General features: G+C 39.8%; 1 protein-coding gene across 3 annotated transcripts in view; it reads left to right on the top strand.

The window, feature by feature from the left end:
- The window catches only part of LOC137324463 (tetratricopeptide repeat protein 7A-like), a 249,376-nt gene that overhangs the window by 142,827 nt on the left and 90,146 nt on the right, over positions 1-16,403 (top strand). For all 3 annotated transcript variants that reach the window (XM_067988771.1, XM_067988768.1, XM_067988767.1), the window contains exons 16-17: positions 8,140-8,253; positions 10,245-10,375. In XM_067988771.1, the coding sequence (XP_067844872.1) occupies positions 8,140-8,253; positions 10,245-10,375 (245 nt within the window). The remainder of the gene's footprint in view (positions 1-8,139; positions 8,254-10,244; positions 10,376-16,403) is intronic.

The following is a 16,403-nucleotide window of genomic DNA, read 5'->3' as shown; positions in this document are numbered from 1 at the left end:
AGTAGTTGTTCAAATAATTTTGAAAGTAAATTTCAAAAGCTTTATTCAGGTTGGGTTATATTGAGTGATTTTTAAGCTAAGAGGATGCGTGTGAAAGAGTAAATGAGACTGTATACATCTCTTGTAGCTTTTGTTTTGTATTCTGTGAACATCAAAAAGGATATCAAGCAAGTTAATTTCTAGAGAAACAAAAGTTGAATTTTGAAGCAAACAGAAAATGTAAATGTTCTACTGACACATGTGAGTGAGAGGGAAGAGACTTAGAGAGAAGGATGGATAGACAAATGGAGTGTCTTGCTTCATCTTAATTTGAGTTCTTTTTAAAAAGAAACAAGTTGAATTTTGAAAGCAATCAAAACCTTTGAGGAAAATGTGGGGAAGTGAAATAGACTAAGGCTGAGGTGTTTTCTGACCTCTCACTACCCATCTTTGGGGGAATAAGGGGTAATTAGATGGAGGGTTAATGATGAAGCAAGTGAGCAGAGCAAAGGAGGAAATGATGCAGGGGTTGAGAGAGTAGTTCAAAGGGGAAGAGTTAGGGGTAATAATGAGTGAGTAGGAGTAGTGATGGGAATGAGGGGGTAGGAATGGGAGGAGGTAATGAAAAGGCAAAGGGATTGGGGACACAATGGGAGTGTGGGTGGTGGCAGTACAGATAAAGGAGGGAGGAGTTGGGAAGAGAGTTGTTGAGGGCTACAGCCTATATTTTCCCCTCAACCCATACCAGAAAATATAATCTGCAGTCCTAAGTTGTTCCTTTCCCCATCTCGTCAATCTACGCTGCCCACTACGTCCCACTTAAAAGGAAGAAAAAGACAGAAAGAAAAGCAGAAGAGGACAGCGAGTGAAGCAAAAAAAGAGGAGGCAAAGAGGCGGAAGCAGAAGCAAAGAGACAGAGACGATAGACAAGTGAGAGAGAGAGAGAGTGTATTCTCCAACAATGTTGTAATGCTCCCTGTCCGTTAAATCAATAGTAGAGCTGTAATTATAATGTCTGGTGTCCTTCATTTGTCCACAGGGTGGCACTGATGCATCTTGGAATCAATTTTGTAAGAATACCTGTTACTTTTTATTGCTCCAGAGTTGGCGCTGTAACGTTTATCGACCAGTTACAACAAACACAGCTACAAGACATACCAGTTTGCATTTTCCACCAGTTAGTATAGTGATGGAGGAAGAGGGAACTTAGCTGTACAACCCTTGACTGCCCAGCTGCATTTAAATGATAGTCGGCGGAGGCACAGTTCCCTTGCCTCCTGTCTGAAGAACTGCCAACCCCAGGTACCAGCAGAAGCAGAATGACAGTAGCGTCCTATGGCTGTGGTGGAAAACCCACTGACGGCCCTTTTGTAGGGAGAGGGCCTAGCAGTAACCATCTCTTCCTTTCTTCCATTCTCCCCTCCCCATACCGGGTGATGAAAAGGCTTTGGCTCCCAATTCTGGTGTTGAAACCCCCCCACACACTCTCCCAGAGGAAAATTAAGTCCATTATTTTCTCTGACTAACAGTGAGCAATGCCATGGGAGATTGACTGGTATATATGTGTATATAAAAACACACACACATTCTTGTATGTACTTTAAGCTGTCTCTTCAAGTGGACTCAGAAGGGAGAAAATTACATCTGACAAATGTGAATGTTTTCATGTTAAATCAATGTCCACATCTCAAAAGTGGACAATGCATGACATTTTTTATTGTTGTTATAAAGAGGTGGCATGACCTATATATTTCCGCTCTGTTAGAGCTTCAGCCTCACAGGAAAGCTAATGAAAATAAAGTCTGTGCAGGCCGAAGCAGAAGAGACAAAGAGGCTCACATTCAAGTGAGCCATACTTTCACATTTGCTACTGTTGAATATATGGTGAATGTTTTTCTTTTTTTTTTGGATGAAACACTCTATTTTCTCCCCTCCCCTCCCTCACCTGAAGGGGCTGAATTGTACGCCTTGCCCAAGCAGCCGTTGTTCCTGTCTTGCCTGAAAGTGTGGAACTCTCTCCCACAAAATGCGTAATAATTTAAAATCTGAGATCGATAGATTTTTCCAACCAGGGGCATTAAGGGATATGGAGTCAAGGCGGGTAAATGGAGTTAGGATACAGATCAGCCATGATCTCACTGAATGGCAAAACAGGCTTTGAGCGGCTGAATGGCCTACTCTTGTTCCTATGTACCCAAATCCATACTGTGCACCTCCAGTAGGTATTACTGGATAGCAATCAGGAGCAGGGTATATAGGATGATTTTTTTTTTCTCTAGCCCAGGAGTGCTGAGGCCAATTCAAGTGCCTCAGTCTCATCCTGGCTAAGATCAGTTTCCTCAGCAGGGAATCAATCTTGATACCTTCTTTATCTGTATGGCTCAGTACACATTGGCAATGCATTTACCCATTAAAGATTTGTCCGGAATTCTCTCTTTAAAGTATTTTGATACTTCTATACTTTCTTCAGCGCCCTCCTTGCTGCCATCGTTATTTGAGACCCATACATGCATGCATTTTCCAGTGGAGGTCACTAGATAAACTGGCAATATCTACGTCCAATAGGGCAGGTAAGTGGGTGATTTCCCCCCCGCCCAGGGCTTCATCAATGGTAGCCTCTGCCTGAGGTGCACAGGATGACTCTCACTTTCTCCCTCTGCTCCCCGCCGCCCCCCCCCCCCCCCACACAGTGGCTTCCTACCATAGGAAACCTGAGATTGATTGGTACCTTAGCATGAGAGATTGCTGATGTCAGCCTACAGCCCATCATTTGTTGCTGTAGTCTGTTGGTGTTGATGCACCACTCCTGATATTAAACGTACTTTTAGTTAAATTAGATGACAAGGAGAACCTAGACCCATCCATCTTTACACGTTTCATTAAGAACCCACACGTTTTTGAAATAAGTACAAGGAGTGGTCGTCAGTCTGGATAGAATTGTACTGCTCTGTGTGTTGCCTGGTATGATACTGAGTATACAGTGGTACGTCATATTTGAATTATGCCATGCTCTGACCTCAAAGTGTGCACCCACTGCAGCAAGGGCCTTTTCCTGTAAATGACTCCTGCAATCACTGCCTCTCATGCTCTTCATCAAGCACGGAGATTATATTGTGCAAATACAAGAGTGTTTACAGGGATGGTTTTAGTTGTGAAGAAAGAGAGGCTAGGTAGATCAGGCTGCTACATAAGCTGGGTGGATGTTGATGGCGAGAAGGAACTTGGGACCCGCAGGAGGCTTTGAAGGGAAGCAACTGCTGAGAGGGACCTAAATCAGTAAAAATTTGTAGTGAAGTTGCTGGTGAGAGTGAACTGCACCATGGGAACCAATAGAGTGAAACCATTGGTGAAAGTGAACTGAACTATGGGAAGTATTGGAGGGAAGCTGCTGGTGAGAGAGAACAAGATCACCGGAAGGTTTGGAAGGCAGCTAATGGTGAGTTTGAACTGGGACATATAACTTTCTGGACCTGCAGTGAAGTTGCTGGTGAGAGATATCAGGTCTATGGGGATATTTGGAGGAGACTACTGCAGGGAGAAATCTGGACCACTGGAGAAATCTGAACAGAAGTTGCTGGTGAGAAATACCTGGAGAGGAATCGGCCTCTGACCATTTTCAGAACTATGACTATTCTGCTAAAAGAAAGTTTAATTTTAAGTAATTTTCTATTTTAACCTACTTTTAAAGGAACTATATATGACATTTTTTTTGCTGAAGGAACTGGGAAATAGTAGTAGTAGTAGCAATCATTTTTATCAGCAACCTTCCAAATCATAATATAACAATTCATGATTTTTTTTTAAATCAACTCTCTATATATTTTAACACACATTTCTGGACACCAATAGCTAAGTATCTAAGTGCTTTTAGACATAACATGTCTGAAATGTTTGTTGACGTACTAGCAAATTCTGTTGCTGTATGCCAAGAAAATATGTTTTTGCATTGATAGCACCATTTTCCTTTGAGTAACTGACACTGTCTTTTGGAAATTAGGACGGAGGACTCTGAAAGTGTGCCAATTATTTGCAGGGGGTACTGATTTAAGAAATCTTGAAAAGCACAGATGTGCTTAAGCTACCATCATGTTCAAGTGCTGCAGGAGTTTTTCCCAGATTGGTGGCTTTGATTCTGAGCCTTTTGCTTCCTTGTTTTTGGAAACTTATTTTGTCTGATGAACTGAACTTTTTCAGTACCACTGCTGCTCCAGGATTGGCATCTAGGAAATGGGAAGAAGGCCCAATGCCCAATTGCTGTGGCGAGAAATGTCATTCCCATCACGTTCCCCACATTCTTGTCTCAGCTGTTACGTTCTGAAATTTATGGAATTGAGCACATGTCTGAGTGTTATACTCAGTGATCCTTATACTGTAATCAGTCCTGCGCTCAATTTCATTCATTGTAAATAGATTGGCTTTTCACAGAGTGCAACTGTAGCGCAGTTTGATATACATTCTAGTACAGAAATATTTGTTTATATAAAATAAAAACTGAGAAGTGCTGCAAGTACGCAGCCAGTCTATTAGAATCTGAAAAGAGAAAGTAAAAAGAAAAGGGCTTTTTCTTTTTTCAGATACTGACTGACCAGCTGTAAATTTGCAACATTTTCTGTTTCTTATTTTAGAGTTTCAATATTCATAGCTTTTGCTTTTTACTGCATTTGTATTTCCCTTTCACTAGAAAATGCACTGAGGACCCCAGGTTTCTTGTCACTCCTTGCTGCCTGCCCAAGATGACATTGTCTAGATTGGGACCTCAATGTGAGGTATCCCAAACTACTTAGATAAAAGGTATTAGAAACACAGAAACAGAAATAGGCCATTGTGCCCATCGAGCCTTCTCTGACATTTTGTTACCCATAACAGCTCTCTTTTTAATCTGAATTATTTGCCTTTTCTTCATATCCTTTAGGTACCTCCTTGGAACATAAGGGTATTATCTCCTTTTTAAGCACCTCAGTTAACTTTGCATCTACGGCCTTCTGGGACATTGTGTTCCACATTCTCGCAACCCTTTTTGCAAAGAAGTTATTTCTGGATTCACTTTTAACTGGTTTAGCCTGAATTCTAAGATTAACCATTATACTGTAGAGGGAAGAGTCAACCCTAAATACCCAGTCAGTTCCTTTCATTATTTTAAGTATCTCAGACTGATTGGCCGTAACCTCCTCTTCTGATAATGAGTATAATCCAAGTTTACCTAGTCTCTCATAATAGCTCAGGCCCTTTATCTCTGGCATCATCCTGGTGAATCATTCCTGGACTTCATTCAAGATCAGTATATCCTTCTTAAAGTGGGTGCCCAAATCTGAACACAATGGGCTGAATTTTCAGGCTCCTCACCTGCTGGAAATGGGGTGGTAATAGCTGAAAATGGTGGGGAATGACCTATTGCTCTATTCCTGCCATCGTTGTGGCCGCAGCAATGTTCCCCGGTGCCTCCCGCTGAGCGGCTAGAGAAGCCCCCTGAATCAGGCAGTAGGATTATTTAAATGCAAATGATCTCGTCCTCACAATACAGCCTGCCATCCCGATGCTAATGAGGCCCATCCCTCAAAATGGACCGGACCTCCGGAAGCCTGCTTGGGGTGAGCTCTGACCATGGCTCTGTATAGTTATACTTCCTTGTTTTTATATTCTGTATCTCTTGCGATGATACCTGGTGTTCCATTAGACATTTTGTTCACTTTGTTAGATTTTACTAACTTATGTGCCTGGACCCCTAAATCCTTTTGTTCATCTACCCTTCCCCCCCAGAACTTCTCCCATCTGCCATTCTTATGTCTAAAGAATGACTTTCCCCATCAGTTTTCTCTCTGTTCAGCTGGGAGATGTCTTAGTCTTCACTTAATTTGGCCAAGATTGGGAACTGAGCGGGTCTCAATTGACATCCATCCCACTCCATGGCACTGAGTTACTACCATGAGAAAGACATAGACAAGTCTATATGTTGAACTATGCCCAATCCATCTAATCTCCTGAGGGAAAAATGTTCCTGCCCTAACCCCTTCCCCAAGGTAAACTGATCAGAAATGCAGACCACCTATGATAATCCCGGATCCTACATTATACATCCTTCACTTCCTTGGCACAACATTTTGTGGCCCCAGAAGCTCAAGAGTCGTCATGCTCTACATTGCATTTCATTATCCATATTTAGCTTTGTATCCTTCCAACCATTTTCCGAACGAGTTATTCATCCAACCCTTTTCAAACATGTTAAATGACAAAACAGAAGTGTGACAAGTTCCTTTTCAGTACAGTAAAAGATCAGTAACTTGTAGCTGATAACATGATTGTTGCTGTAGATTGCTGGGTGCACTGTGATGTGTTCATGAGCAGAAGTAACTTTGGGAAACATAAAGCTGGTGCCAGTTAACTGTTTTCTCTGAGAATCTATTCTACATATCCACGACATGGAATGGAGAAAGGGGGGAAATTCCTTCTAATAATGTTTTGTTTGATGCTGAATGATTCTACTAGTATCTTATTACTCTGTGGTCACAACTCAAATGAAGTAATCTGTATGTATCTACAAATCACTTGTGAATTGTTTTGTGTCTTTGTGCAGTTCTGCTTACAAATCATACACAAAGCTAAACCACAGATAGTAAATGTAAATATTTGCTGGCATTGCCTCCTCTTCTGTGTATTTTAATGCACATTAGTCAGAGCAGCAGAAATGGCTTATGGATTCCAGTAGCTTAATCTTTAAAAGCTGTAAGCGTATGTGAATTTCTTAAATACTTCTTGGGATGCAATAGTGACAACTGAGTGTCATGGGAAATGAATATGTTTCATACAGAGTAATGGATGATCTGTCCTGAGATGTGGGAGGGAGAGGATTGGGCACAGTCTTTAGTCTAAATTAGTATGCGCACAAGTTAGGATGAGCACACTGAACCGGGCAGGTACAAATGTTGACCCTAAAATGAATTCCAAAGCTAGTGGGAGCAACCTGTCATTTCTGTGGGCAGGGTTGACACCCATTTGCTGGGTAGTCAGAGCTCAAGAACTTGGTTGCTTCTTGATATGGACAGGTGTTTGAGGGATTGGCTTGTAGGCTTTGGCTTTGAATGGAAGAAGATCTTTGCTCCAGAGATCGTATTCTACTGAGTTAAAGCCAATTCTACTGAGTTGCAGCCAATTCAGCAATCCTCAGCTTGGTAGCTGGAGCCAACGGGCATTCTTCCAGTTGGCTTCATGGCTTGGATTTGCCCACCAGGGACAGGTGGGTCAGCCACAGGTGAATGTAGAAGTTCCATACAACCTTTAATTGATCCCTTACAATTCATTAAAATCCAATGTGTTCCATTTGTAACATACGCTTATATACTACAAAGCTCTGATATAATTGTTGTTTACAGTCTCTTCACCAATAGAAAGTTCATATGAAACACATAATTAACAACTCATATTTGTAAAACATTTGTTGACTCAGTATGGTTTATTCTTAAATTGGCACTAGTTTTACATTCCTAAAGTGCACCCAGCAGTCTCCTGCAACAGTAAGCGAGCTGTCTGTGGGTCTACATTTTCTGATTGTGTACTGTATTCACACTTGTCACACTCCTGTTTTGTAAAAAAGAGAAAATAAATTACTTTTTTTCTGTATGAAATATAAAGAATAAAAATGGTCTACATTTTCTTAACATCCTACTTATTGTAATATATGTACTTTTTAGGACATAGTAATTTGTATTCATGATTTTTGTACTATTTCCATGGGCTATTATTACAGTTTACAATGGAACATTACTGCAGCCTCCAATGGATATTACTGTAACAACTTTGTTAGATTAAAAATGTGGCCATCCTGTGCATTTCTGAGTGAGATTCCATGTGGTGCCAATTTAGAGATAGCTTTATGTTGTGTTCTCATATCTCCTAGAAAGGATTGAGCCTAAGCCAATCTCTTTACAAACAAGAGAGAAGACTTTCATCCCAGCAGGTCCCAAAGATGAACAGGCAGCACCTAACTCACTGCGCCACCCATCCCCCCTGGAAATAATTTAAATTGTATAATACTTCAAAGGGAAAAAAATGTCTCCACTATTTTCCTGCCCTACTTGACTATAGTGGATTATAAGAATATGCATTTGGTCATAATGTGTTCCATACACGTAATTAATATTTTTGTTTTTATTTCTCTCCTTGCAGTTTATTTTTCACTAAAGTCAAGCTTGAGGCAGTTCACAAAGGACCAGAGGAGGCTCTTGAAACCTGCAAACATATGTTAAGCGTGTGGCAGACAACACACACTTCACACACCAGGTGGGCTCTGTCACTAGTACTTCACAGTAAAGGCAAAGCACCCGTGTATTTTGAAGCATAATCAGTTACTGGGTTTTTGATTATATGATGGATATGTGATGGCAGTGAGTGCTTTACAAGGCTATAATGTATATACAGCATTCTCCTGCAATGTTCAGTGAAAGAGAGGATTTAGGTCAGCAGCCCATTATATCTGGTACTTAAATAATAAACACAACAATCCTATGTATTTACCTAAAGCAAAATACTGCGGATGCTGGAAATCTGAAATAAAAACAGAAAATGCTGGAAATCGCTCAGCTGGTCAGGCAACGTCCGTGGAGAGAGAAACTGAATTAACATTTTGAATATCAGAAAGTTTGCAGCATTTTTTCTTGTCAAAGTGGATAGTAGAAAAAGTAGTTGCTAAACTGTAGAATTTAAAATGTGATTCTCGCTATCAGTCATTCTCATCGGTGCTTACTTCCTCCAGATAGCAGCATTGGAGACCACAGCACATGTTTCTTCTCTAGAAGTCACTGACTTAAGATGGCAGTTTTAACTAAGGCAGAGGTTTTCAAGCTTCTCTGTGTGGGGAATCCCTGCAAATATTGACACACTGCCAGGGTCCTCTGTTTTATCTTTCTAAAGACAGTGTCAACTACCTAAATGATAACAGCTCTATCATTGGAGAAAATATTTTTTATATTAATATATAGCAACAAAGAGGAAACCCTTAAAATTACATGCCCACGGCCAAAAAGGAGCGGGCACAGCACTGAAACGAGAAGAGGGGGATCTCACCCAGTAGTTAATACCTTTATTTCACTTCTGCTGATGATTGCTTCTAAGGAAGACAGACAGTACACTAACATTTCTTCTCCACATGATCAAAATCTTCATGTTTTGCTAGTAGGTCAACAAATACAGTCCCACCACTTATACCGCCCCACTCTTACGACGGGCAACCGTCTATACTGGGCAATTAATGATAACCATTTTCCATCATCATAGAAATCAATTACAAAGGCACCCCTTACAATGTATTCAGCGCACCAACTATTTCGGGCAGACTCAGCTATTTGTTAAACTCTTCGCACTTCGTTAAAGTGCGATTACCGTAATCCTCTGTACTTACCATTTTAAAAGCTCTGCAAAGCAAACTTTTTGTTCTTCTGGTTCTGAGTATGTTTATACATCTTATACCTGTATTTAGCTATGGCTTTTAAACTCTTTTGAAAAGGGATCGCAAATCTAAAAATTGATATTTAAAGGCTTGAATGCGGCTCTCTTGTAATAAGATAAATCTGGAGTAATTTCCTTCAAAACAAACTTTTTCTTTGTATCTAGTCACTATTTATAAATAGCTGTTAAAATTACGTCTCGGGTCTTTTTTTCTGGCATGTGTAACTCCTTATTTAAATTTGGAAATCCCAGTTGTATCGTCCACCGCTTATAGCGAGCAAATTGCGTTAACACCAATGAATCCACTTAGTAACAGGAAATAACACTTGGGCAGTGCAGCTCCCATTGGTGACTGAATAAATGTAGTTGAATTGGAGTAAAAAGGCTACCCGGTGGTTCAGCGGGTAACTGCATTACATGGAATTCACAGTAAGAAGGCCTCAGGATCAATCCCTGGTCTATGATGAGTCAGCAGCTATTACATAGCTCAGCCGTGGGGAGTTATAATTGAGCTCAATACCTCAAGTTAGGAAGGGGGAAAATTGACCAGAATTCCCAATACTGATTGCTATTCAGTGAATGAACCTGGCTAGCAAGTGCACGTGAGTGGATGCTGGGTGAGGTACAACAGTGCAGTCTCCCCTCCCTTCCCTCACCAGTGGTTGAATCAACTGGCCCCACACATGAAGAATGGTCATTTGGGAGGCATCATGTTGGAGGGCACCAGGAAAAATAATAAATAGCCATAGAAAGGGGGAAGGATTAAAAACAAAGAAAATGGTCTCATGTTATCATTCCTGTGTATAAATCTGTCCTCTTTATTGCAGTGATTGTGACAAAGAAAGCAGTCTAGCTGAGGGGGCGCTGACTGAAAAACGGAGCACTATTCAAAGCAGTGTAGCTGAGAAGCGAAGCACCATTCACCTCACTTTTCCTGATTTTCATGATACTGATTCAGGTAAGGAGGATGGTAAAAATGTTACGATAGATTTTACATGGTTATAACTTTCGATATTTGAAAAACATTTGAAAAGTTCAGGATATGCTGAAAACTCTACTGATATCTTTAGCTGTGTATTTGTGACATTTATAGGGGACATGTAGCCTAGTGACTTTACTTCAACTTTTATTGTTGAAAGAAATGATTTTTTGAGCTTTGAATTAAAAAAAGTAGGAGTTTTATGAGAGTTCTTTAACTGTTAATTGAAAACTGTACACAGAAGATATAAAATTATATAACTACACATCACACACAAAATACCTCTCTTCCCTTCTTAAAAAAAAGTATAAATCTGCAATTATTTAGGCAGATTCCACAAAGTCAAATATTAGTGAATCCTGTACAGAACAGTAGAATTCCTGTGAGTTCTCCTTTGTTATTTAAATGCCCCAGTTTCTAGCACTGTGATATTACAGTCAGAATTTAATTGAGGAACAAGACTAATCTCACAGCCTGAATATGGTGAGTCACTGTGGGGTACAGTTTCATAGGCAGCAGCGGCCCTCGGAATCTCACTCAAGGGGTTGTTCTTGACATATGAACCTGTGCTGTGAATTTTGGAGAGCTATTTGACCAAGAGGACTGTCACAGCTGAGCATCCATACATGCACATGCACTTTCCAGCAGAGGTCACCAGATACTGAGTCAATACTTTGATTCCTTCACCACAGGCACTTCAGCGGGTTGAGACCATTTTATTCACCTTCATTGTCCCAGCTGAGGATTGGCAGTTTTAAATTGGAGCAATGTGGCAAAGCTGTATTCAAGGGCCGTAAATCATTCCATGATGAGGGCTGCCAATTAGATGGCTGCAGAGAGCGGGAGGGCTACAGATGAAGATATCACCAATTGGTCCACCTAGGAATTGGCTAATCTTTTCTAGTTGATAGTGTTAACTGTGGAGAAAATCTCTGTTGTGGACAAACTTGTTAACAAAAATATGTCCAATAGATTTTCATTTACAATGATATCACCTAGCCGACTTGGCCTGTGATGAGAATCATTGGGTTATTTCCATCCAGGTGACACAAGATGAAAAAGAATTGGGAATAAATGGAAGCAGGTGGTACTCGAGCAATGGCAAGCCCCTTACCTTTTATGAGCTGACTTTAGTCATCATTCATCCCAATTACTCCATATTTTGTTAACTCATTCATGAATGTCCTATCTGTGTATTTTTTTCTCCTTCCTATTTTCTTCTCTTGCTCTCTCTGGAAGACCAGTGACCTGAGGTACAGTCCTGTGGGCACTGGTAATTCTCTAATACCTTGTTCATATAGTTTTTCATCATGTGTGGACATTGAGTGACGACAGGACCAGCTTGTGATAGATCATGTGGCTTTATAGGTCGCCAACACTTACTGTACAGTTAAAGGTGCACTTATTGTTCAGACTCACGTATGAAGAATGATTGTTTCAGTAATGCAAACAGTTAAGCATGATGCAAGAAATGCAGTTTTGGAGTGTATATATATATTGCCTTTTTCCAAATTATGAATGAATACTATAGGTTGAAGCACTTGATACAGTTTTACAATAGATATCAATTAAACAAGTAATGAGCAGAATAAATATCAGATATTTACTGCATTATAGCCAACAGTCACTGAATTCAAAATCTCTGGAGGTTCATCTGTTGATTAATATTGAAGTTTGATTGCAGTATTGAATTTTGATGTATCGTTTCAGACATATCTGACCTGACTCCCTAGACTCATAAATTGCTCAACATTTCAGGCATGTGAAATGTGAACTTGATCCCTTCTGAATGAATAATGTGGACAGGTGTTAAGCAGATTTCAGGGTCAACACAAGGGCTTGTCAGTAATCAAGCTAATACTTGGATGATAAAATATTATTGAAATGGAACATTCACATTGTGAGTTAAAACGTGAATGACATCAAGTTAGGAGACTGCAACTGTTGTCTTTCAAAGGATATTTACTTTTCTCTCAGGGGATGTTTTCTTCTGCCCAGTTTCTCCCCTCATTGATTCTGCTTCGAACCTTTTACCTCCTAATCTGAGAGAATGGGGCTGGTAGGCAGCCGGCTGCCAGGTCACTGCCAATGCAGGGAACATGCACGAATGACCCAGTGCAATCATCCAGTTATGATTTTCCTGTCTTCCTTCTTCCCCTGGGCCAGGAAAGCTCCACTCAGGACCTTCCCACACAGCATTGTTGAGAATGGGGCACCTCAATTGACTGGGGGGAATCAAACCCATGTCCCTCTGTTCCATGACATATGCGTAGGCGCTCCAAAACACAGCACCAGTCCCAAGCCACCTCAACTATTGCAGTAATTTTGCATTTTAGCTCCTATGTAGCAGTGGTAGTGTTTTTTTTAAAATGATACATAGAGTGGCGGTTGCGGAGAACATAGGTGCTACTAAATATTATGTCACTGAAGTGGTGGGACAGATATGTGCACTTGCAGCTGGCAACGTGGTGAGTTTCCAGTGATGGAGAGAAGGAAGAAAACAGCAGGTTGAGTCAACCTGGAATGGGCCATTACTCTTCCTATTGGCATTGGAAGAGGAAATGTGTCTGCGAATACAGAAATGAGATTTGGCCATTTACCCCATGTAGATTCCTTGTCATTGAGCTTCTTCTCTCTCTTTTCCTCTTTCCTCCAAACCTACATCCCTCTATTTCCTGAGGAATATGGAATTTGTCCAATTTCTTCCTAAATACCTGACCAGAGTCAGTACTTGTTTAGCTGAGTGACCGTCTAATCCATGAACAAACAACTCTGATAAAGAATTTGCCCTTAAAAGTCTGTTACTTTGAGGCTTCTTTTACATTTTTTATCTTGTCCAGTGATTCTCTTATTCTGGCTTTGTATAAGATTCAGTAGTTTAGCCTAGTTCAATTCTGCATATTGAACAATTCATAAGTTGATTTCAGGAATGTTGCCTGTGTATGGAATATGCATATGCATGAATATTGGAGGGAAAAGGCCATTAATTCCTAGTCAGGTTGTCTCCACCTCAGCAAAAACGGGCAATTTGAGTGATGGCTAAGTCAGAGAGTTCAGTTTTCTCAGAGTTCTCTTTTGATCCTTGGTCATCTCTAACTGTGCTTTCACAAAAGAGTAATGGAGATTTCTAGTAGCGCTATCTGAAAGTGTGGCATATCTGGTCTAAGCATTCCTGGACAATGTAACCATTCGAGCAGAAAGGATAAATTCACATCTCACACAATGAACTTGAGAACTCAGACTCCGGTAAGAAAGGAGCAGAGGAGAGAGATGGGAAAAGAAAGATATATAACAAATAAAGTAGTGCTGATTATTAAGGGGACAAAGAACTACAGAGCAAAGTGCAATTTAATAAATGCTCTAGTACAAATATGTTTGTGGGTTAGTATAGGAACAGAAAATAAACATGGTATGCTGTAATTTACCCAGTTTAGACTTTTCAGTGAAAGTGTACGAGCATGCGAAAACTGCATTTCTTGCATTGTGCTTAACTGTTTGCAATAACTGAAACATTAAATGCTGTCAGAGCTGTTAAATGAATGGATTATCATATACATATATCAATTCCTTTGTATTCCTGTACAGTACATGTTTTACATGAGACCATGCAGATTATCATCATGTACTTTTCTACCTGTAATGTCAGGTACTTATTATGCTATTGCAACCTTGTGACATCACATGGTCATTGTTTCTTGTTGCTCATGGCAACTTTACTTGTGCAACCTGTTCATCTGTAACACTATCCCAGCCATTTAGTCTGAAATGGAAATAAAGGTGAAAGAATAGGGGGAAAATGTACCTTATGTATTAACAGATGGTCAGGAAATGCATTGCTAATAAGAGAGTCCCTCACCAGTTTTCTTTCATCTGCAAAACTATGTCGAGATCATTCAAGACTGGTTCACATCTGACCACCTGTTCTGTATATGAGATGAAATCATAAGACAAATTAAGAGTTGGTCTGAAATTTGCAGGATGGCAAGTTCATAGAAGTTTGGTTTTGATATACTTGAGGTTTGGTAACACTACCCTTAGATTTTAAAAAAAGTTAGAAATTAACTTCCATAGAAGTTGTTTGTTTTATTATATCAACAACTTGTATTATCATTATCTGCATTGTCTAAATGTACGTACTTTTTATAATAGGATCATTAAATATGCATAAGTATAGTTTGCTTTAACAATAATTAAATTGAGTTGAACCAAAACTATTGTAATATGGGTTTGATAGTAAGTGCCAGGTTAGATCTACAATGCTTCTGTCCCCAAGGTATCCAGTCACACACCCTGATTCTCTACAAGACTTCTTCCAAGGCTGATTATACTATGTTCTATGTAGTCAGATTTAGGGATATAGTCACAACAGAGATATCACAACAACAATAACCCTCAGGAACTCCTTTACTGGGAATAATATAACTGATCATGAATAATAGCAGTCACAAGGTACTTTTATATTTTTGGATAAGTGGCTCCCTCCCTGTTTACACATGCACCCGACACTATTCTCCAACAAGTCCCCAGCAGAAAGCACATCAATGAGTCCAGTGGCAGCTCCTAAGATCCAAAAAAAGTAGGTTTCTGCTGTTACTAGAACAAAAGAGGTTGTCAAGTTTATATTACCAACTGCAGCCAACAGAGAGAGAAGCAGAAGTTTGCTGCCGGCTGCAGTTTTTAAATGTAAAAGAGTCTTTGAAGACCTGAATTGTCTAACTCGTCAAACAGAACTGTGGGGGAAAAAAACGGAACTTGTTTTATGGGGAAAAGGAATGAGAAGGGAAATTATTCAAATTCAGTTCAGTGAAGATTGATGTAAAGTGGCACATTTTGGGGAAAAGAACAGACAATGAAAATAAACCGTACAAAATCGAGGGGTGCAGATCTTTGAAAATAGGTTTTCAGGTGGAAAAAGCAATAAATTGGGATTCTGCATTTTATATACAGGGGCATTGAATACAAAAACAAGGAGATGATGATTAATCTGCACAAGATCACATTTGGGCACCTCTTTATATAGAAAAGATATTGGAGTCACGGGAAAGGTGCTACATAATTTCACTAGTACGTACTAGGGATTAGAGGATAGTGTTGTGCTGTAAGATTGGAAAAAAATGAGAGCAGTATTCTTTGGAACAAAGAAGATTAAGAGATGATTTAATAGAAATTTTGAAAATTATGAAGGGCTTTGAGAGGGCAGATAATGAAAAACTAGTTCCACAGGCCATGGAATCGGTGATAAAGGGCACAAATTCAAGATTATTAGAACCATAAAAGGGGGAGGTTGGAAATTAAATTGTGTGAAGGGTTATTAGAATGTGGAATACATTACAAGTTGCTCCTGAAGCTGAGTCAATTACAGTGTTTAAAAGGCGAGCGAATCTGATTTTTATTTCGATTGACTTCGATGGAAATAAAAATCGGAAGCGATGTAAAATGGGCTGCTGATTTGCTAGCACCCGTTTTACACTAGTACATAAAGTTTAAAATCTACCCCACTGTTTCTAATTTACATTAATTTGGATTTAGAAACTCAGTGCAAATTTGAAGATGATACCAAACTAGGAGTAGCAGCTAATTCTGAGGAGGCAGCCGAGGAACTACAAAATGAGTTGGACAAAATATTTAAGTGGGCAGGACAATGGCAGGTGAAATTTAATGCAGACAGGTGTGAAGTATTGCACAGAGGAAGAATAAAAGGGTGACATGTGAACCCCATGAATGGTGTTGAAATAGCTAAGAATGAAGTTGAAAAACATTTAGGGGTTTTAATAGATTGAACATGCAATATATCCAATCACTGAAGCAGCAATTAATAAGGCAAATAGAATCCTGAACTATTTAGCCAGAAGAATAGAGTAAGAGTCAGAGGAAGTAATGCTCAAACTGTGCAGTACCCTGGTCAGACCACACCTGAATATTGTGTCCAGTTCTGGTCATTGAGACATATTCAGGAAATCATTCAGGCCCTGAATGCAGTTGAGAGAAGAGCCAATGATGCTGATCC

Source organism: Heptranchias perlo, chromosome 8 (genome assembly GCF_035084215.1).
Source record: "Heptranchias perlo isolate sHepPer1 chromosome 8, sHepPer1.hap1, whole genome shotgun sequence".
In the NCBI taxonomy this organism is placed as follows: domain Eukaryota; kingdom Metazoa; phylum Chordata; class Chondrichthyes; order Hexanchiformes; family Hexanchidae; genus Heptranchias; species Heptranchias perlo.
The sequence above is the reverse complement of the archived record's forward strand: the minus strand, read 5'-3'. Positions and strand labels throughout refer to the sequence as shown.